The 23,872-nt window shown below is 35.6% G+C and overlaps 1 protein-coding gene across 50 annotated transcripts in view; it reads left to right on the top strand.

Annotated features, from left to right (window-relative positions):
* The window catches only part of SOX6 (SRY-box transcription factor 6), a 369,681-nt gene that overhangs the window by 131,387 nt on the left and 214,422 nt on the right, over nucleotides 1–23,872 (top strand). For all 50 annotated transcript variants that reach the window (XM_086893202.1, XM_086893189.1, XM_086893212.1 and 47 more), the window contains one exon: nucleotides 11,632–11,878. In XM_086893202.1, the coding sequence (XP_086749328.1) occupies nucleotides 11,636–11,878 (243 nt within the window). In that variant the 5' untranslated portion in view covers nucleotides 11,632–11,635. The remainder of the gene's footprint in view (nucleotides 1–11,631; nucleotides 11,879–23,872) is intronic.

The following is a 23,872-nucleotide window of genomic DNA, read 5'->3' as shown; positions in this document are numbered from 1 at the left end:
TGCATTTCTCTCTGATGAGTGTTTGGAGGAATATTACCTTGTCATATGATTCCTGATAATACTGGTAGCCAATTTTTCACCAAAAACACAGAAATCCCATCCTGAAAAGAGACCCGACATAAATTTTCAATGCCAAGAAAAGTTGTTAAGGATATATGTTTTAGATGAATAAATAGGATTGACTAAACCTCAGTACAACTGCTCTGATTTACAGCATCTGAGGATCCGACCCATTCTCAGAAGTCTGTAAGAATTCTGTGTCTGTGTCATAATTCCTAGATTAAAAGATACATTTCTTTTCAGTTCTGTTCATATTTGGGTTAGAACCAGAGGCAATTCACTGTCTCATTTACAGTGAAGATAGCTGTACTAACAAAACCTGTCTGCAAATCTGTGTGTGTGTAATGTATGTATCATATTCTGTATGGCACCGCTTTCGAAATTGTTAACAGAGCCCTCAACAAATGTCCATGAGAAAACGAAACTGTTCAAATCTGTGTTTAGAAAAAATAGTCTGCACATATTATGCACTGTTTACTTGTCTATTATAAATTATTACCAATAAATATAAGTGGGAAACAGTTACAAAATATAGCCCTGAGCAAAAAAAAAACAACACTGTTTGAGAAGACAAGACTTTCTTACAAATCGTATGTTTTGTCCTTAATATATAGGAAAAAGTAGGTCAGAGATGAAAACCACAATAAGGTGCAGTGTATTTCAATGGTAAACATACTACATCACAAGTTATAAAAGAATATCTCAGCATTTTAGCTAAAATCATTTGCAGAGGATCTAACTGGATGTGCAGGGTAATGTAAAAATGTTTAAAATCACTGACAATATTTTAAGTCTGCATTTTAGACCTTTGGTCTTTTTTACTTTCTAATTATTTGGAAAGAAATTCAGCTGAGCTTGTGGTTCATGTGCTGGGTTGTATTTTCTTTTGTATTCTGATAGTTGCTCTTCATTATGTTCTTTAACACATATAAAATTACTGGCAATGAACTTTAAGCACTCAGAAATGTGGAGCAATTCAGAGCCTGGACATTCTTTACCCTTATGATTGATTTTGATATGCAGGTTTCCCTCTCCTTGTTAGAGAGCAGATGCTGTACTCTATAACCTTCCATGGAAGCAGGATATTGAGGGTCCTCGGTTATTGTTGGTTATTTCTTTTTAACAATTTTGTGGTGCGTTACAGAACTGAAACCAAAAGACAGGGAGAGCTTGTAGCTTACTTTGCAATTGATGCAGTTTCAGAGTTCTGCATGCAGGGACTGCTGCTGCTTGATCTCTCCAAGCTGAATAGGGAAGTGGTATAAGTTTTACCTATGACGATTACTTTTTAATGTTCTCTGATTCTTTTTACTGTCAAGTCCATATACCTCAGCGAATTCCTTAAAAAATACAAAACTTTCTTTGGGAATCTAGTTAGTATTACACAATTTATTTTTTTTAACTAAATAACAGTTAAAGTACTTGATGTTAAGAATTGTCATGCTAAGAACAATGTCTTATTATTTCAGGATTTTTAAAAGGTAGTTAAAATTGGTAGATAGATTGGTAGACCTGTGGAGCTTGTGAAAGGATAGGAGGTTGAAAGTCTCAATAAATTGAACTTTAAATTATTTGCACTTAATTGCAGCTGACTACCTTAATTAATACAGCAGAAAATGTTTTGTTTTGCTTTATCTGAATTCTTAGAGTGTCATAGTTATTCATCTTTTTTCTTCATATCTTTGTAGTGAAGGTAATTAAAATAAAAAAGGGTCCCCATGCTGTTGCACAGCCCAAGCAGTGGAAAGTTTGGGGGGACAAAGAGAGATGTTACCACGCTTGTTCTTGGCCACCTTGCCCATCAAAGGTATTTTTCAAATGTTTCCTGGGTAGATTTAGCTAGGCATGTAATCTTTTTCTGAATAGAATGCTGCTTCAGACTACCCTCTCCTTTTTCCCAGTAGTAGCTGCAGCTCACTGGTGAATGAGGTGGCTCCTGCAGGGGTCTGTAAACACATTTTAGGGTTCCCATTGTGGACATGGGTAATGATCATATTGTGTAGACCTTAGTTCAAAACAAAGCAACATTGTGCACAATGTTGCCTTCTAAAAGCCTCTTTGTAAGGACCCTGAACAAAAAATCAGAACTTCCCAAAGTTGCAGAAAAATGGGCATTGTGTCTAGTTATGTTTTATCTGACCAAACTATTTAAAAATAGTTTTGGGTTTTTGCTACCTTCCTTTATTCCTCTGTTCCCACTAGTGCTGTGTTGTGTGACTCAGTGTAGTGCACAAGAGCAACCATCAAAGGCCAAAGCCTTGGGAGCAGGCTGCAATTGGAAAATCCAGCCTTTCTGTGTTGCACCTGAGCCCCTGTAGATGCAGCACCTGAGACAAGGCACAGCAGGAATTTCGGGCTGGATATGTGGAGCTGCATCTTATCCTCTTCTGCAAGGCTAACAATGTGTTTAAGTAGTCCTTGTGCCTGCTTTATCCAAAGGGTTAGGATTATATCTGACTCTGGTGCAGCTGTACAGGCTGGAAAAAAACCTCCTTGACCATAACTGCCATTCCTTAATAGTTCTTCAGAGAAAAGCTGATGTCAAAAACTGATTCTTGTCTTTGCATAGTTTGCTTTTTTCTCTTCTTTTCTAACCTGCCCATAGCGGGGGAAACCTTAAAGAGTATGTGATGGTGATGTGAATTTGCATCAAGAAATGCACAGAACTTTGTCTATGTAATGAATTCACTGCACTTAGTAGTGAATGGTATGTCAACACAGAAAAGACAACCCATTATATCACCCTACAGTGCAAATTTTTCAAGAAGAGTTTAAGTTTTGCTTCATTTCTATGAACCAGATGAAAAGAGTTTTCCATGTATATATCCTACCTAGCACACTCTTTTGTAGTTTATAGGATGCCCAGAGCTACTGTAGATATAAAACAATTTCTGGTTATTAGATCTCTGCATCACCAAAATGCAAATTTCACTCCTGAATATGTAGGCCACTTGCTGAATAACCTCAAGAAATATATGGTGAAAATGCTATTTTTCATGTATTCAGATTACCTCCTTCAAAGGTTTTCCTCAGGTTTTTAATATCCTGAAAGTCCCAGTTCTGAGGCAGACTGCAGTTCAAACTTCATTTTCAGTTCTTAGAATGAAGTCATTTAAATAAACAAATAAAAGTGGCACGTCATGTGTAGCTTGTGCCAAAGTACGCCATGTGCCAGTTGTAATTAATTTTTATGAAAACTCACATATGAGTTTATAATAACAACAATACAGATAAATATGCTCGTCCCTAGCAGCAGCCCTGCTGACCCTTGCAGTACTTTAAATGTACACAAGTAAAATCCCAGCACAGTTCTGACCTGTGTTTATTTTTAGTGTTTTATGAATCACCTCCTTTAGCTATTTTTTATATTTTACAAATAAATCTTATTGCTAAATAAACTAGGATATTTGATAGTGACAATAAAATCTCTCTGAACCTCTTTTCTCTTTTTTTTTTCTTTTTTTTTGTATGTGTGTGAATAGCCAGATTGGAATTGTTTACGCTTTAGAGAATTTTAGATCTGATATTTTTGTTACATTTTGTTTCTTCCTGGTAATTGTGTTGGCACTTTGCTGATCTGAAGTTGTGTATTATTACAATGGAAGGTGACAATTTGATTGTCTTCAGTGGGAGAAACAAGCAATTTTATATTCACTGAGCTGTCAGGTAACAGTACCTCACAATACTAAGAGCTCCTGGCAATGTGGTTTGGCACCTATATTTAAGTGCTTTGATGCTTGCATAACCTCTACTGAATCAGAGATGTTTTGCCTGCTAGAAATGTTTTTAGGCTTGTAGTGTAAGGTTTTTATTAAAAAGACAAATCTGTAACTGAGCTGCAGAGCCATTGTTTTGTGTTACACGGAGGTACTTATTTGGTGCTTTAGTGCAACAGGCTACAGGTGAGCCTGAAACTGATACTTCATTCCTCTATCTACTGAGGTGTTTGGTTTGACTTAGAAATGGGAACCAAAAACGTGGAAAGGAGGGAGTAGAATATGGAAGGAAGGGAGAGAAGTCTGATTGTATTGATATTTCTGTTCTGAAATGCAGAGAGATGAGATGTGACCTTTCACACCTGTAGGACTGAAAATTAACTGTTTCACTCATTACATGGAGTATTAGGAAAATGTACTATAGGAGGGAAATAATATAAGAATACTGTATCTTACCATTGGAGCATGCTTCTCGTGGAACATTGAAAGGATTTAATGAACCTTTCAGGAACTTAGGCTCAACAGGTTTAAGTGTGGTCAGGAAGATTTTTAGTTATTAGAACAACTTCTTAATTGGCTTTGTAAGGGACAAAAAAAAAGGTACTTTTGTCTTTGGTGTAAAGTCTCAGACATGCTAAAATAAGTTTTTCTTATGGTAATTTTTTTGGTAATTCTTTGGTAATTTTTAGGCATCCTTTACCAAAACCATTTATAAAATCACCAAGATTAAGTTGTTCTGATCCATAAAAATATGTGGATTAATGCTTATTTATAGTAAGCATTGTTTTTAAATTTTATTTTTAAAGAGTACTTTTATTTATATTGTATATTCTCTTACTTGCTGCCTAGAAAAACAAATACTAATAAGTTGCTAATGCATAAATTCTTGGCTCTTGTTCCCATAATTATTGGTAAAGATAGCTGGAAGTCTGGAAGTCAGTACTGCCTTTTTTTTTTTTATTTTTCTTTTTCCAACAGTAAGAAATTGGATATCCAAAGACACATGGCCCAGTCATAGGACTTTAAAGGCAGCCATCGCCGAGAAGCTAATACCAACCAATTAAACAGAGGTGGTTACGTGATGTAACATTATCAGGAGAAACAATTCATGAGTCAAAGCATTCCAAGGCATATGAGCTCCAGTCCAAAGAACAGTCTAGCTGTTTAAGTAAAGTGACAGCAATATTGTCAGCTAAATATAAACTATAGAAAATATGAACTACAGTGACTGAAGATAAGCACATCCCAGGTGCTAAATGACTATTCTTTCACTGCTCTTTTACTGCATTCAATGTGGGTTCATTCACCTTAGGCATTTTCTGTGAAAGCTTCTGGTAGTGGACAAAGAGAATGGTGTATTTAGCCTGCTAAAAAGGTAGGTTATAATTTATGAATCCAAACAGGTACTTTGGATTTTCACTGAAAAGTCCAGAGGACTAGTTCACTGTGACTGGATGTCTGGGAAGGTCACTCAAATGGCAGAACATAAAAAAATGACTTTTCAAAGAACTCTAAGGAGCCGGGTTTTTTTTCCCCTCATATTGTTTTCCTTTTTTTTTTTTTTTTTTTTTTTTCAAATGAAAAGAAATATCATAGAAGTTGTTCCCAAACCTCTGAGCTTTGAGGAAGTTTGAATCTGAAGTCATACTCTGTGATTTGGATTAATATCTATTAGCAGAAGTGTAATTTGCCTGGATTGGAAAAACAAATGCAAGAATAGCTGAGTGTGTATCTTGGAAGCCGTGGGTGTATTGCTTAGCTTGATGCTTATTTCAGCCAGAGATTTGGGTGCTCAGTTAACATTATAGCTGTGATTTCTTGAGTCACATTTGCTTCCACTCCCCCTCCAGCCCTTTTATTTCCAAGGTGGTTCCTGTGATTCCCATAAACTCTCTAATCTTGCAATGCTGTTTATGATCTATATGTAACTAATTCATGTAGAATTCTTGCAAAATGAAGCTAAGGAAGAGCTTGAGGGAGTTGAGTTGATTGGCCTGAGGCCTTGCTGTGACTCAGAGCGAGGAACAGAAACTGAGAGATTCTCTCCCACTGCAGCCATCTCAAGCTATTCAGGGTTTGTGCACAGGGATTTATGTTGGGGTGTGGTGCCCCAGGAGACCAAAATCTTCTACTAACTGTTCAATTGTGTTCCTAATTCTCCTTGAAAAGAGAGACGAGATTTCATAATTTTAGGAAATGGCTGTTTATTCTAAAATGGCATAAAGATTACAGCAGTAGCCTTACAGTGAGTTATGTTACTGGATTCTGCCTACGTAATATTGTTTAACAGGGCAGAACTGCAAAACTTTTTGGCTATTGCCAAGGCACATTCATTTTCCTTTAAGTCTATCTGAACTATAATGCATCTAATGTACCCCAAAGCTAAGTGATGATTTGTCAGGGAAGGTCCTCTAACCATGTGTAATATTATGAGAGGAGTATGCATGTTTTAAAACGTGGGAAGGGATAAGATGCTGTGGCTGAATTTTTTTTTTACTTATGAACACCAGGTTAGCATAAAAGTTTAGAAGGAAATGCTTAAAAGGTTATGAGTACTTCTAAAAATGGTTTCTTTTAATTTATTTAGATCTGGAGTCAGCAAAGCACTTAGACATGTGCTTAACTTTTTGAAACCGAGTAGCCCAATTTGAAATTAGTGGACTGCTTGCATACTTATAGTTAATCATGCACTTAAGTACTTTAATCTGGCACTTTGGGGAAAAGGAATGGAGACTGTTCATAAAAGGTCTGTAAGCGAATATATTTCTAATCTAATCTGATTCCAATCTACTCTTGGAGCTGTAGACCTGGGTTATGTCTCTGCTGCAGTCACTAAAGCAGGATGAATTAGTCCATCTGAGCACCATGCTACTGTAGTTGGAGAGCTATCAGAAGCAAGCTTATTTAAAATTAGTTTGGGTATCTGAGCATTACAAAGCAGTCATTTATGTGGCTGCAGTGTAGACATGCCTTTAGGTTTATGAATGCTTTGTGAGGGTGGAGCAGAGCAGAAGCGAGAGTCCCCAGCCAGCTCTAAGTCTGCTTTGTCATATATATCATTGTTATAGCTCAGTTTATATGTTTCTGGAACAGTGTCTGGGCCATTGCATTGTTGTTCTCTGTTATACTTTGTGGCTTGATTCTGAAATGTCTGTCAGCTGAAACTCCAGGTCTTGCCTTGATTTATACTGTAACATTTAATCATTTGAGCAGTCAACAGAGATGGAAGATTTTTCAGGCTTTGGAAACCTTTCATGTCAGGACCATCAGCTAATTGTTTTGCAAAAGAGGATATGAATTGTTTTGAGAATTTGAGACTGTAGAAAAACCTTAGACATAAAAAGGTATTGATATTTGCATTTAGAAAGGTAGAACACATGCTGGATGTAGGAAAAAAGGAAAGCTGATGTTTTGTGAATCTGACTGGCAGTCTTCTTTAGGGCAGAGACAATTTTTTCTCTGGTTAAAATAAAATGTCGAGTCATATCAATAGCAAATGAAGTTGTTTGGGATTGTGTTTAGCTTTTTGTAGGTAAAAAACCCTTATCAGTTCAATTTTAGCTTTACTATTTTGGTATTGAGGCTGATTGAAGTTGGGGTCCAATCCCTCAGCTTTACTGACCTTTTGATAAATGATCACATTTTGTTTATGTCTTGAGCTCAAAATGAGGTTGAATTTATTATAGGGTTGGAAAATATGGATCAAAATATGGATTTAAATTCTTGAACTTGAGTAGGTGATAGGACGTCAGTTAATTAGGGCCTTTTCCAACCTTTTCTCATACCCATTAGATATATTTTCCACCTTTAGTGATTGCTGTGTTCAGCTAATCTGTCAATTTAACCAAAGCAACAATTTCACAATGTAGTTTTCTTTCTGATTGTGTGCTGTGTAATCAATATACTGATATAATGTGAGTGTAATTTCCTCTCTTATTTTATCTCCACTGCACAGTATTATAAATAAACAGCTAAAAAAGAAAAAAGAAAGAAAAGCACCAAACAAATCTGTTGCATCTTCTTTTAAGATTGTACCACTGTAGACACTTGTTCTAGTAAAGTAGAATTGGACCCACTTGATTGCATTTAAATTTTTCATGCTTCAGCAGTTTGTCTGGGAGCACAGTAAAGAAAACCCCCCGAGCGAGGATAGTTTAGAATAATAGAACTTGATTTTGTGTATTATAGCGGCACCATTTGCGCTGCTGTAGTTAGGGTTGTGTCAGCACTTCCATTATAAACCCCTGTTTGCAGGGGTTATAACTAGGGAGATATTTTTTTATCAGAAACTTTTTTTTTTTTTAAATCATTCCAGTGAGTTTAATTGATAATAGCAGAAAAAATTAAAATAAATTATAATGGAAATTAGTAAATCTCTGATACCTTTTACAAGCCTTATTTATTATGAATATTGATTTTTTTTTTTCCCCCTCTCAGCAGGGATTTTCGTAAATGCATTTTGAATATTTTAAACATAAAATTGAGAAGTTGTTATGGCTTAAAATTTGACTGCTATTCATGCTCATATTTTAACATTGAAATATTTTAACACAACATTCTGCTCTCATGCTTAATTTTATCATAAACATAAACTACTCAGCTGGGCCAGAGTCTTCTCCACTGGAATTGAATGAGACCTTGGAGTTATTGACTGAACTCTGCCTTTTGACCTGATGGAATCATGTGTTCAGAATTCTCCCAAATTGCTGGATAACACCAATCTGCAGAGTTTAGATTTACTCTGCTTTCCTGATTGCAAACCCAGGCATAACTGGATGCCCTCAGAAGCCATGTACAAATGAAGTATATTCATAGAGTTAATGATTGTGCTGGGAAAAAATGTGGAGGGCTTAATCCAACAGGCCCCTACACATCTGTCCCTTTAAATCCAATGTTTTAATTCTAACAACCAAAATTTACCATTAAATCTAGTTGTTTTAAAAAAGTTTTGGAGAAAATAGAAGTAAAACACACCCCTAAAAATTATGCCACGAGAAGAGCAAGTGCCTGGGAGGCCAGCCTGAGCCTGTCTTCCCTTCCAGGCTCCAACACTATGGGTGGCTGACTAAAGTGCAGCATGGAAGGTGTCTGTCCATAGTGCAGCAGTGGGGAAAAGTGGTAGGTGGAGCTAGGAAGCACTTGAACCCTACCCTTGGTCTATTCTCTTACTCCAGTACAGAAAAAAATTTGCTGGGCATGGCTTGAGATTATTAATCAATGGGACCTTTTATAATTTTATTTTTAGCATTAACAAAGTCCCTTTTCTCTATGCAATCAACTTAACAGCACTTGAATGGAGATTTTTATTAAATTGTGTATAAAACATCATGAATAAGGGGAAAGTATATTAGTGTACATGTCAAGGAACAAATGCTTCCCCTATAGTACATTACCAGTAGATATCTTTGCTGAATGGTCACTTGAGGAAACACCAAAAGCCTGTTTATGAAATAGAGGTGAAGCCTTTCTAGACTAATTATATTCAGCATGTAATTTCTAAACTTCAGTCTGAATTTTGATTTTCAATTAACATTCCCAATTTGAAGATAATTTTCTATTTAATGTAATTGCAGGAAATAATTTATTGGCTGATTAAGACTGAGGGCCCAGCCTTCCTTAAGAAAACAGTCCCTAACAAACCAGCCTTTAAAGCCAACTCGTAGCTTTGGACAGATTCAGCCTATTTTTGCAGCTGCAGAGTTGTGTTTAATTAGGATTGTGCAGTATTATTCATTGGTGCAGTTTGTAGTTGAAATTATTCTTAAGAGACATTTTCATTTCTAGTTTTGTGTCATGATTAATTTATGGTGAGAAAGCTCTTGCTTTATACAGAAGCTCGTTCAGTATGAAACAGAAATGAGATCTGTTGAGAAGGTGAAAGAAAGGAAAAACCTTTATTGTGACTTTCAGTTTTCATGTTGGGTTTTCAAATTACGCAAAGAATGACTTATATTTTCATGTGAGTGATTACATTAACGTGACTACTTTAATGAGAAAAGGGAAAGCAACCCTTTTATTTTATCTTGGATCATAGCAATTATGAGCCAGAACCTTTTGAAGTACACTCGATAATGCCGGTTGCTGAACTCTTGGCATGTTCTCTGTAGCATCAACACAAATTCTTTAGCATAGGAAGAATGTAATGCAGGGTTTAAATTCCTCAGTTCTGCTTATTGGCAACACTCATGCTAGACTCCCACTTAGGCTTCCCTAAAGAAAACACAAACCTTTTTTTCCCCACCAGTATCGAGTTTAAGAGGCAGGATTATCTCTATTTACAGAATAGTTATTCTAAATAGGTATCAGTGTTTTAATATGTTTCAGAGCACTTCAAAGCTTGTAATACTTTCATATTGAACTGTACATAATTAGATTAGTTGATCTTATATTAATTTTTTTTTCACTGTAGGATACTAAATCTGAACTCCCTCATTAATTGTGAGAAATTTAGCATTAGCTGTTAAATCCTATGTGAAACACAGGCTGCCACATAAAAACTACTGTTTAAATTGGAATTAACTTAATTATTTTTCTTTGCACTTGATATTTCCTTCACTGTAATATTCATGAAAGCATGTGACAGATTTATAAATTTAACTGTTAGTCTCAGATTTCCAGACCCTTTAATCAGTATTTATTTGTCTGTAGAAACAGTACTAGCAAGTTAATGATTTGCTAATTTGAAAAATGCTCATGTGGTTTCCTATGTTAACTGATTTGTGCATTTTTAAAGAAATGGTATGAAATCAATTATTGTTAAAAAGCAATTAAGGTGAAGATCTTATTCCTTAGTTTCTCAGTAATTTCAGTGTCAAAGCTATTCTAAAGTTACCAAGATCTGGGAAAATAACTAATATATTTTAGCTGTCCCTTTTCAGGTTTATTAATGATTGTTTTAACAGTGACAGTTAATCTTAGTAGAAATTTCAAATGACAGAGTTTTCAGATTTTGAGTTGAAGTCAGTAATATTTTCATCTAAGTGCAGAAACTGTGGAGAAAGCTGTGTTTGCATATGAGATGGTAGTAAGAGACCATTATTAGGAAAAGGCATTTAACATAAATCAATGCATTTATCCGTTGCACTTTTAAGTAATTTAAAGTATTTTGTTGAGCTATATCCTGTACTTCATGCCTAATATGAAAGGAAACATAATTATTTTAGGTTTTTAGTTTGAACTGCAAAATGTTACTAGACTATTATCCATCCATTTAATAAAACTTTTAGGTTTAGAACACTTTTCACATGTGATCCTCAAATCACTTTCTGAAAGGTAAGATGAGGCAAAATTTTAAACAGTTTAAAAGCAGAACAGCTTTAAACAAACAGCAAAAAGACTCATTTAGCAGAATTTGAAATGTATTTAAAATTTATTCTCATATATGTAGATAGCATTTTCTGCTTGCAAGGAATGAGGTCACATAAGCACGATGAGCTCTCTCCTTTAAACTCTTGCTTGTAAGCTTCACGTTGCTCATGAGAAGAAGAGTTTAAAGAATTGAACTCATACAAAATCAACATGAAAATACCAATAAAATCACTATTTTCTTATGGCTGGAGAAAATGATATTGTTTGACAAGTCTAAATAAATAGACTTGTCAAATATAGAATATAGAATGGTGTCATATAACTTAATCCTGACCTTGTCTTGGCATCAAGGAATACTTTTTCTCAGCGCTTTGGATCTGGATCTCCAAGCCTCTGCTTTTTGGAGTAATTCTTTTGGTGGTTGACTGCGCATGATTAATTTGTTACTGTTCTAGGCAAGTGTGATGCACTTAGAGGACTGTTTTGAGTTTGATTTTTTTGTCACTGAGCACCAATGTTTTCTTTTTCTCCTTTTCTTGTTTCGTAGAAGAATGTCTTCCAAGCAGGCTACCTCTCCATTTGCATGTGCAGCTGCTGATGGAGAGGAAACAATGACCCAGGACTTAGCATCACGAGACAAGGAAGAGGGAAACAGTGATCAGCATGCGGCCTCTCATCTGCCTCTACACAATGTAATGCACAACAAACCTCACTCTGAGGAGCTACCGACTCTGGTCACCACCATCCAACAGGATCCCGAGTGGGATGGAGTAATCTCAGCCCAACACAGAATGGTGAGTTTTGCCATCCTCATAGGGGCTTTCCAAATTTAGTGTTCTAAGAGATTGTTTGCTCCCATTTGGGGAACGACACATTCAGGTGTAAAGCTTTTTAAATGTTAAAGCGTTGGCAGTAGATCAACATCATATGGTGTAATTGTAAATTACAATTGTATAATCTACTTAAGTATACAGGTCTATTTGAATGAGGTCATTTGATGAGTTCACCTTCTGAAAGGAAATGCATCTATTTATCATGTTTTCATTCATACCTTGATTTATGTCATAACCTTTCTAGCTCATATATTCAAGCATTAATTTCTGACAGGAGGATGTAGCTCACAACTGTTTGTCATTTGCAAAGTGTTGTGCTGGAGGAAGAAACTTTAATGTAATTTTTTTTTACTCATATCTCAGAAACAGAACCTACAAAATCTAGAATATTACACAGCAACAAAATATTTACACAGCAACAAAGAAGCTGTCATTTTAGGTGACACAAACATCCTACTGTCCCTATAGGAAATTAAAACTTTTTGTGGAGGGGAAAAGTCTTTATGAGTAGCTAGATCACCACTTACTATACAGATGACATTGGAAATGATCAGAATTATTATCCCTGTTCCCTTCAGTAGCCTACATATAATTATTTCTATTATCCAATGATATAATTGAATTGAATCCCCAAAAACTCTGCAATAAATGGGCAGGCTGAATGGGCAAAACATCTTAGTCAATTTATTTTCTTTGTGTGTGTTCCTCAGAAACAAAATTAAGGTATGTGGAGCAGCCAGGTGTTCTGTAAATTTAGAACATCATAATTCCAGACTCTCTGGAAAGTGACTTTCAAAAACCTTAAAGTCAGACACAGCTTAAAAAGAATAATCTGCATTTTCATAAAATTTCTTCTCTATTTCTTTTAAATATCTATAAGCAGATATATTTTTCCAGCAAATCTTTTTTTTTCCCCTTTCCGGTACAAACCAACAGATTTCAATAAAGTTAAGCACAGTTGCAGAATTTTTTTAGCACCACTGACAACAATGGACTAATTTCAAATTTGACTAGATATAGTAATTATTAAACAACAGAGATAGCAGAGCTCTTTATGCATACGATGATGTCTGGAGTTACAATAAGATTTATTTTGTTAAAATGGTATAGGGTTTTTTTTTCTTAAAATCCAATTAATTCAAAAGATCAAACCAAAGCAGAGAAATTCTATTTAATCTGCAATGCACAATTAAAGCCAGTGCAGAACTTTGTCAGGCCTAAAATATTCTCAGGTATTTGGGTGGCTGTCACGAAGAAGGCAAAATTTCCACTGTAAAATCACTTTAGAGAGAAATTATTACAGCTTAGCAATTTGGAAAGGTAGGTTGTAAGTTGCATATATGTCTTATATTCAGAATTTTGGACAGAGGGTCACTCTTTTGCATACGTTTTGTAATAAGCACCTTAGAATAATTTTAACTTCTATATTATCAGGAGGACAAGCTGCATGCAGACTAGAAAGGTCTGATCCAGTTTGTTGATGGAAAAAGTTAATCTGTGAATTCATCAGCTACTTCTCCATTCATTCAGAGAAGCAGGTGCACTCTTGGAATTTTGATATTAGGACACCAACATCGTCGACAAAATTACTCCATGTCCTAGAGAAGGAACTCTTAGGTTCCAGCAGTCCCTCTGCACATTTTTTTTTTTAGTTCAGCCTGTTCCTTGGACCTGGAGTGAGTTGAAATGGTTGGCCCTTATGTGGTGTGATCAGTTGTGCTCATATTGCTCTGAAGGGGTTTGCAGTCCCAGTGACAGAGAGCAATCTCTGTTTCCTTTCTGAATGCTGCACTGTCATGTCAACATTCGCTGTACCTCTGGACAGGCACGAATCAGTGCACAGCCTATCGTGTTTCAGAACAGGTGCATAAACTTTGCTTGAGGGACTTAGCACTCTGGTTTTCCTATCTCCTTTTTCCAGTAAATATTCCATTATATATGTAGATGAATGTCCTGAAAATCATTAGCAGTTTCCACAAGTCCCTAGGCTTAAGTCTGGCGGTGAATATATGTCAACCTTATTTCACAACCTCTCAGCTAAACCACATGGATTTTTTTTTCCTTCCCAGCTCAAAGCTGGGTATAATTTACAAGGCTTGGCTACCAGTGAAGACTGAAATTCTAAGACATGTTTTTTGGTTGCAATTAAAAGAGCTCTAAAATGTACAGAGCAAGGTCGAAGTGTATTTACAGTTAGGTGACTTAGATGACTTGTGAGATCACAACAGTGAAGTAGGGAATTTTTTTTTTTTCTCTCCTTGAGGGACTGTCATTTAAGTACCTTTCTCGATTTTGATTTTGAATGATTTTTTTTTTCTCACTTAAATATGTTCTTTATGAGCAAACATTTAAGCCTGAATTCAGTGCAGAAAGTTTCTCTGAAGTATCTCAATCAAGTGGGCATTTATATTGTTAAGAAAGAATTTAGACAGGCCTGCAACTATCCTGATGAAAACATGTTCGTACTCCTTAGAGGGAGGATAGATGTTTCTTTCCAGAAAGACAGATTCCAGAAGGTGGGCTGGGCAATTCTGAGATAGGTGCTGTGGTAGTGGCCACTTTTTTACCTAATAAACCCGAAAGGTAAGCACTTTCAGACCTTTTCCAGACAGATCCTTTAGAAGCAGATTGGAAGAAGCACCTGTTCATAGCATTTACTTTGAAAGGAAAGAGAGTAGTGCTGTCATTAAAATGCATCAATAATGTGTGTTGTCTGGTTAAAATATAGTAAATTCAAAAAATGCTGTGTTGACATATGGGGAGGAAAAATTTCTCTTTTATCTGATATCTAATTAAGGGCACAATCCTGCGTCCTTTCTGTCCTTAAAACTACGAAGAAGTTCACTGGAATTTGAAAGAGCTATGCATCATAATTTGCTACAAGGGCTGTACAGATCTCAAGTTTAGAAAAGATACCGTAGGAGGGCAATTTTAGTGAAAAAAAATTGCATTTTTACCGAACATTTATGGTATGCAGCACTTTCTGTAATGTAAGATACCTTCAAACTACATTGTTCATTATCAGAAAAAAACCACACTGGCTAGAAATGTTTTCAAACTTTCACTCCCTTTTGATATCAGGCATTGCTTTCCACTGAGTCCTTTGTGTATTCTGAATGTCTGGAAGCCAAAATATTTTGTTTTAACTCCCACTCTATAGTATTTCCCAGCTGTGTACTTATATGGTGTAATAAAAGGATTTAACAAATGGGAAATAGCAGCTGCATTTGGAAATTCCCTTTGTGCTCCCTTTTCATTTGACAGATTCAGCAATGTGTAACAACTGTAACGTCAGACCTGTAATGACTTATACTGCAAGTATCATTTCACCAGCCAATTTGTATTTGCAGTGGGGGAAGATAAAGCAACCCAAAGATTTCTGTAAATTCTTATTACTGAGCTGAAAAGATTATACTTATGTTTCTAAATGTAACTTAGTATAAAAATACCTGGATGTATGGGTATTTACTGCTGATTGTAGCCCTACCAGAAAATATAATCTTTATCAGGCTAAGGCCATATATATCTGTTATGGTAAACTGTAGGGAAGAGGGCAGAGTGATAGTAAGGTAATGGTGAAAGTATTGTGCCTTGTCCAATGAGACAGTGAGAAGATGGCAAGAAAATAGACAGATTTTTAGATTGCATCCAAAATCTGCCTCTGTTAAGGTGGTGGAAAAGGCCAAAAATACTTAATTTTGCTAAATTTAATAGTAATTGAATTGTTGTATCCCAGTAATATATTTACTGGCCAGTATGTAAAGAAATGAAAAATATCAATATATTTTGTTCACCGGAGAACCAGTAATGGCCCCCTTCATACAGAGTCCCACACAGCCCGTGAGGTAAATGATAAAGACTTTTTTTACTTTTGATCTGAAGGATCAGGAGAAAGCAGGGCCAACAAGAAAGCACAAATTTAGATGGAGAAATGAGGAATTCTTTGAGGAATGTAGTAGTTAGTGTATTCCCATACAGTTAAGGGTGGATATGGGACTCGTGAACAATGAATTTTAGCAGCTTTAATGAAAAGAAATCCAGATTCTTTCTCCAAAATGCACAGTTTCTTGTCTGTTCTCAGCAGTTAGTAACCCACAGAGAGGTGAGCTCTCTTCCCACCCCCAGTCCTGGTATAACAAACAGAGGATGTGAGGATCTCACAGACACTGTGGCCATCACTTGTAGGTGGTCATGTGTCACTGTGATGGTCGCTGGACCCTTTTCTTTTCCCACTGCTGTTCCCTCCCTGCCCATGACCCCAGGGCAGCTAGCAGTGTGTGTTAGTGACACAGTGTGTGCCTGCACTGAATGGGCGCAAGCATGTCTTTTTTTCTCTGCTGTTATTTGGATGTGAGGGACTCTCACAGGCAACCCCTGCAGCAAATCAAGTCAAAGCAATGGGTGTTATTTCCCTGTGACTGAGGGAAACCAAACACATACATACACAAGTAAAATTGTCTCCAAATATATGCTGTCTTTCCCTGTATATTTTGTAACATCATTCAGAGACCTCTTGGATTTAGATACTAATTGTATCTCATTGAATTTTATCTCAAATGGCAGCATTGACATATATTTCATAATATTGTCAATTATGTCAAGACTCTATCTTTTGTTGACTTCTTGCCAAAGGAGTGAATGGCTTCCCACCTTTCCACTGTGGCTGTGTGTACATCTCAGCAGTACTGAGAGCAGATTTATATATGCAGCAGAGAAATTGAAGATCTCTTCATACCACATATATTTGCTCATTTTAAAATAATTTTAAATCACCACATATCAAATTTTGCTTTATATAGCTTTAACAAACCTATTGTCTTCAGAAAGACAGAAATAGGTGGTATCCCAAAGGTCTTAATGTTTTGGTGTTGTCCCTACAAAAACAGGCACAATCCTGTTGCTCTCCCCCACCTCCTGCTCCATGTTATTAACTTCTCGTGTTGAAGGCTCTTCCCTTTAAGGAAAATAAACTCAGGTGTTTAGAGAAGATCATTGAAAAACATTTACACATGCTAAACACTGTGAATTTGTTGTTATATAAATTCATGACTTCAAATTCTCTAAAGTTATTGATACAATTGCATGTTTTGAAATTTTATTTTTGGTTCCTTTATGGGCTGAATATGAACATATAAAATGCATCCAACATAAATGCCCTAAACTCTGGCAATTCTGTTTCTGCTAAATTGCTCCTGCAGCTGTTATTTACATGTACAAATCTGAGTTTTGTGATCATCGAAAGCAATTCTCCTTTGCTCGTGATATTATTTCTGCATGCCAGGTAGTGCATTAGAATTTTTATCTAACTAAAGAGATAAATACCTACATATATAATTGCATGGGTACAAAGTTTTGGCTGAAATTAAAGGGTGTGAAAAAGCTGAGGATATAGTATTTTATATTTCCATAAAATAAACATTCAAAAATATATTGCAGAAAAGATAGAATTAATTCTTTTTCAAGCATGTTCTTTTGATTCAGAAGGCATTCAGGTGCTTAACTTTATTAGGACTACCCACAACTATAATGTTAAGCATTTCTAAAGGTTTGAAATATCAAGGACCTAGTTTTACTAGCTTTAGCATAAAAGGATGTTAACATTTCATATTAAAAACAATAAAACAATTCCCTAAAAGTGTGCAGGATAATGTGCTTAATGGAGGTGGTGAAATACAAAATTGAACTTTATTTGAAGAAGAATCAAATAATTGTTCTTGTTGGCATGCCTGTTATATTTGTTTTATTTTCATTTTGACGTTGTATAATTTTTCTTTTCCAAATGCACAGTCTATTTTAAACCTTTCCCTATATTCTAGGGTGAACTGTGTTTAAACAGAATTAATCATCACCTGAGTTCTTTGCAAAAGACTTGTGGTTTATGTTCATCTAAATCTGTAGTAATTTTATTCCATTCACCTATTTTAACATTTCCTATTTTTATGAAGCAATTTCTGAGAACTTTTTAATTCACTTCTGTATATTGACATGAATTTTTTCAAAAGTAGAAGACATTAACACGTTCTAAATTGTTAATTTTTTTTTTCCTTGGGCAAGAAGGAATCAGGTATGCATGCTGATTAACACACTCCAGTCATTAACATGTGATTATGTGGGCTGCATATTGAGCACCTGCCAAAAGATAAAATCCAGCACTTTACTACATCTGTGCAAGGACTTTTTACGTTTCTTTTGTACTTTGACAGCTCAAGAAAAAACAGACTTTGGTATCTTTGTTCAGCATAATAAAACTGTGTACATAAAATATCTTCATGGAGGGAGGAAAGATACTACACATATTTTTTTTAATCTTTGAGGCCATGAAAAACCCAGGGACTGAGACTTACACAGCACCAAGTGTAATATGAGTCTCCTAATGTATGGTATCACTGATATTCATATACAGTTTACAACATTCCTGCATGTTTATAAGGATTATCTGTTCTGGGATTCAGCCAATGTTATTGTAATTCACAGCAATTTTATGTGATACCTTTATGTCTCATAAATTTCTTGTTTTTATTTCAATCTTCCAAATATTTCATTAGTGTTTACCTTAAAGAAATACAAGTGCTCTATGCAGCAGGCTGGTTTCCTGTGTGCATTCCTCTGCAAATGCTAAAAGGGGGGCATAGAGCATGTAATATATGTCATGTAACTATATACAGAGGATTTTCATGTGCATTTGATACTGCTAAAAACAAAAAGACAAATTTTATTTTTATATTTACAATAGACCTACTTATAAGTTGGACAATTAAGATGACCTAATAAAGGGAAGTTGGATATATACAAAGTGGTCTGGAATATCCAAGCCACACAATCCTTGTTTTATTTGGCAGCTTCTGGCAAACATGCATCACAAAATATGTGTCTTTATTTACCCAAGAGGTAAACAGTGCTGATCAGCTGGGACTGATCACAATGCTTCTTCAGTTTCAGTTTAGATGAAAATGTAAGTCTAAATAATCATTTTGTAAATGGCTGTCCGTTACTTTTTCCTTAGTAAGAGCATTTAACCAAAGTGCAAGGCATAAAGTCTCAATATTGTTGTGATTTATTACCAAACGTAAACACTGGGAGTTAGGACATATGGTATTTGGATAATTAAGGAAATCCTTAGCATCTAACTCTTACAAAAGCACACGAGTTTATGCATATCATTTGCGGGTGAGTTGATTGCCATATAGAAGTGATTTGTCATTGCATTTTAAGATTTTGAGGTGATTTTCTGTTGTGGAGTGGAGCAAACTGCCTGTCAGCGTGTTTCAAATTGCTGCTTATTTGTAAAGAGAAGGGTTCGAATCACAAAGCTGAGAAATGGTAAACCTCTGAAATCTATGTACCCAAAGCTGGTTTACCTGGTTTGCTCCAACACTTGAGCGGGAAGTGATGGCTGCAAATAAGTGGTCATATTTTACATGAGACATAAAGTCCCTGCCCATGCCTTCCAAACAGGCAGCTGGTTTTGCAGTGGCCTCTTCATAAGATCTTTCTTGGATTATATATGCCTGATTATTAGGACATCTTATTTTTAAACCTTTGATCTAAAGTTTGTTTTTTTTTTTTTTTTTTTTAAGTCTCAATTTAGCAAATTATTTCTTGGCTTAGAGCTTACTGTTCTGTTGTTTCTTCTTGAGGTTTTTAGATATGTAGAAAAAATGGAATACAAGCCCTTTACAGATTGTATTTAGCCTATACTTTGGCAGTGAAATCAGTATAAGTTTTATCACAGTAAATGTTGAGTTAAAGATTTGAGCTTTATTCCATTACTTGCCATTTGCCCTCCCACTAGCATAATTTGCTGAGACTTAACAAATGATGTTCTCTCAATAGCTCATAGCAGTCATTCTCAAGCCTTGATTTTAAATAAATCTTTCTTAATAAAACTTTTGTGTTTCTTTCTTAATCAGATGAGAATTGGAAATGATCACTTAGATTTTTAATTTATTTTAATTCTATTTAATTAAATTCCTCAAAATGGGAAACCATATTTAATGTAGTGATTGGAAATGATTTTGTAAACATTTGCTTTCATTATATGTTAACTCCAGACTAGTTCCAAGTGCCAGCATGCCTCTAGTACTTGGAATCAAAACCACTCTAGATATCCAACTTTCCTGGGGTGTTTACATGTGTCCCATTCAATGCAGAGACAGATAAATATCCCTTTATAACAGAAAAGCCTCATCCACATTGAAATAAGCAATTCAGCTAACACATTTTATGTTAGTAATATTTGCTTTCTACTTCTTGGCCATTCATCCTGTGATTTCAGTTGAACTCTTACAGAAACAGTTTTCTCCCTGGCTATTAAGTGGGATTGCAGTTGTCAACTTTCAATCAAAGTTGATCACAGTTATTATTAAATTGCTAACTAACACTGTGACCCTGATTCGTACAGCCCTCAGTTTCATTTTGTAAGGTTTCCTCTTTTATCACCTTCAGAGAGCTCCAGAGGATCCATCCTTCCTCAGTGAAACATAAATACTGCCTTTAAAATCTGCAGCCCTGTGCACTTCCCCCCTTGTAAGACTCCTGACAAGAGAATCCAGCTCACCAGTTGGTCTGTCCTTAATCCTTAAGAGAATATCAAACAGAGATCTGTCCCAAGCCAGATCTCCACTCGTGATTTTGGTGTCCCCAGACTGAGAAGTTACATCTCAAACCCTAAATACACCACCCGCCCCCTCCCCCCCCTCCCCCCCCATATTTTGTAATTTGGCTATTTGAGGGAAGGAGCAAGAATATTGAATTTTCTTTTTAACCTATAATGTCTCACCAATAGAACTGTAATTTTGTGTCTGTTTGCTCTATTTTGGAAGTGAAAAGACTTCATAAAAGGTGACCATGTTGGCTCATGATTCAGCTTGCAGGTATTGCTATAAATATTAGCCTACAAATATGAAAAACACTGGGTCAGCTATCAATACCTTTATTTTCATTACTTTCAGCAGTACTTTCACTTATCCTGTTTAAACCAGTGGGAGCACTGATGGAAAATGAACTACTTAAACTGTTAGAATCTAAATACACAGGAAAATATTTTTTTACACTTACAAGAAAATTATTATTATTTGCTCAATCCCTTTTCAGTAGAAACATCTAAGAAACTATAAGGATTTTCCTTTCTATGTACAGAAACCATCAACTATCTTTTTGAAGAATAGAACCCATGTAACTTGTGAAATTTAGTGAATGTATTTGCAAAAAATAATTTTCTCAGAGTGAGAGGCCTACTAAACTATCTTTACATATTATCTTAGCATAACAGTTTTAAAGGAATTATTGTGGTGTGTGAAGAAAATCCCATGTGCATAGTCACAGAGGTCCTGGCTTTATTTTTACCAAGTTACTAGTAATTATTCATAATTGTTCCTGCCATTACCAAAGTTGTACTCGAGCCATTCACAGCAACTCAAAAAGAAATAGCCAACAGGTCACTTGTTTACACCAGACAGCCTGCAAAGCTGATAAGACTAAGGAAAGTGTTGTTGGACCACATACATTCCAAGAAAATTTGAGGTTGGTTAAAGTGTAATGTGCCTCTAATATGAAAAAGGCCAAGGATAGACCTAGGAAAGCTTTTTCCGTGTTGTGGTGGGACTCTTCATGTTGTTTTCCAAGTGATATATAGGAAAGGTGGAAGTTTTAGTAAAAGTAAAGTGTGATTTCATGCAGGGGCTATCTATCCCTGAATGAGTCATCCATAGTATTTTGGTGTCCATGCCTTGCTACTTTTGGGTTTTCTCTCTTTTGTGCATTAAATTCATTTTTCTCCATTTTGTACACTTTGGAACTTAATCCTTAAGTTTTAGTGTCTATATATAGGTATTTAAACTGTTATAATAATAGAATTTTGTCAAAACACTAACCACATTGGGTTGAATGATCAGTAACGAAACCTGGTCTGTGCTTATGGGCTGGTAGGAAAATGTAGACAGGAAAAATGCCATTTATTTACCTTGATATGAAACCCAAACATTTCAAAAAATAGACTCAATTTTGCCCCTGCTGAATAGTAAGCAGCTGAAATAGTGGTTCAAGACTGAACCAATAGTGGTTCAAGAATATTGATTCTCACTTCAGGTATTGAACATTAAGATTTTCTGGCTTAGTCATCTCTGCAACTAAATACCTTTGCAACTTCAAGCATTTTTATCTGACACAGGCAAAGAGGAGAGATTAAGATAGAAAATCCTTGTACATGTTGTTTAAGCATTCAGATTTGTTCTTTTTTTGTTTCATAAGCTGTCTTCAAATTTTATGGTTTGCCAACTGTTAGAGACCAGTCTGGAAAGGCCTCCATTTTGTTGGACAAATATCCCTGTGCAATCCCTTGTGCATTCTGGTACAGGCATAAACAGTTCTACAATTATCCAGTTTTATGTGTAAGTGGGAGGATAGTTTTATAAATCCAGCAAAAACTGAGTGGGATCCTGAAGAAGCATGCCCTGTGTTAAATCTTTTATCCATAGATTAAATGTTTGCATTTATCTGATTATATTTTCCATATTTTCCCCTGCCTTACCTGGAAATCACTGAAATCGGTGAGAATAGCACACCCTGAAAAATGTACCTTTCAAAGGGAAATGTTATGTGTTGAAGACATTATTTCAAGTTTAGACTTAAAGTACCACTTTCACAGAAATACGTGAATTTTAAACATGAGAATCCAGGGAGTCTCATGTCCTTTGTCTAGGGTGTTATGGAGATACTGGATGAATTTGGGCACCAGATTGTATCCACATACATTAAGTAGATATTAATATCAGTCATGTTTTGTTATTTATTTTTAAATAAATATCTTAAGCATCACTTATTTTTATCAGTGATGCTGAGAAAAGTTGATTTGCACAGAGAATTTTCAGCAGTGCTGATGGATTTTTCATTTAGATTTTGCAAAATGGAAACATTTGAGTTGATCATGGCTAGGTCCTTTACTTGTCTTTACTTCCTCTTACATGATCTTGGAAAAGACATTTAAAAAACCCTTAATAGCATCCTTTCTTTTCTCTCTTCAAATCAAACAAAGTGGAAATTCCTCATTCTGTAAAAGGTGACTTAAAAAAGCTTATTAAGGATAAGAGATCTGTCTTTATTATATTGTTCCATATTCATATTCAAAATGTTCTCCTTTCCTAACCATGAATTCATGGGCTTGTTCTAATTTAGGAAGCATGGTGGTCCTTTTCCATCTGAACTCCAGACTTTTTAGGGAAAGTGCTTTATGCATTAGGGCAAGAGGACCAACAAACAATTTGCAGAGGTGATATCCCTCTTGTTTCAGACAGCACACATGATCCACTAGACTTTTCTGAGGATACCTGGATGTATTAGGAGGGTCTCTGTGAATGTCATGCATTCACAGAATGCACGTGAATGTCAATGCAAATTAACTTTTGATTACCTGGTCTGCATCTGATGTATCTGATGTGATAGTTCCACTTCTGGTCTTGCAGTGCATGAGGCGCTGGGACAAGCCTGACATGCCACAACAGGTGGTCTGCAAAGGGTTATTAGGTCCATCATGAAAATTAAAATCCTTCATAAATTTTCTGTAACATTTACTTCATTTTCAACAATTTGAATGCTGCAGTAGCAACTTCCCTTCAAATACAGTTGAGTCAACTTTCTAGAGAAAAAAAAACAGGAATACTTCCCTTGCCCCCTGGTGTTTTGATCTGTCTAGTTAGCCATTAATGTGAGGTTAATAAAACCTGCTCTAACTGCTGTAGGCCTAAACAGAAACAGAAATATTACAAATGCTTTTTCTGTCTTATTTTTATTTTAAATTTCAATTATCCACAAAACTGACAATATAAAATACTTCATTAACTGGGCAAACCCTCATGCTTGCAAAGGCCATCATTCTGCCTCCCTTACACATATCTGCATTATTTGTGTGAAGTTTAAACTTGTCTCATCTCTGTTGTGGCTATTACAGTCTTTTGGGCA

Source organism: Cyanistes caeruleus, chromosome 6, assembly GCF_971803275.1.
Source record: "Cyanistes caeruleus chromosome 6, bCyaCae1.hap1.1, whole genome shotgun sequence".
NCBI lineage: Eukaryota > Metazoa > Chordata > Aves > Passeriformes > Paridae > Cyanistes > Cyanistes caeruleus.
Note: the sequence above shows the minus strand (reverse complement) of the source record. Positions and strands in the feature narration are given on the sequence as shown.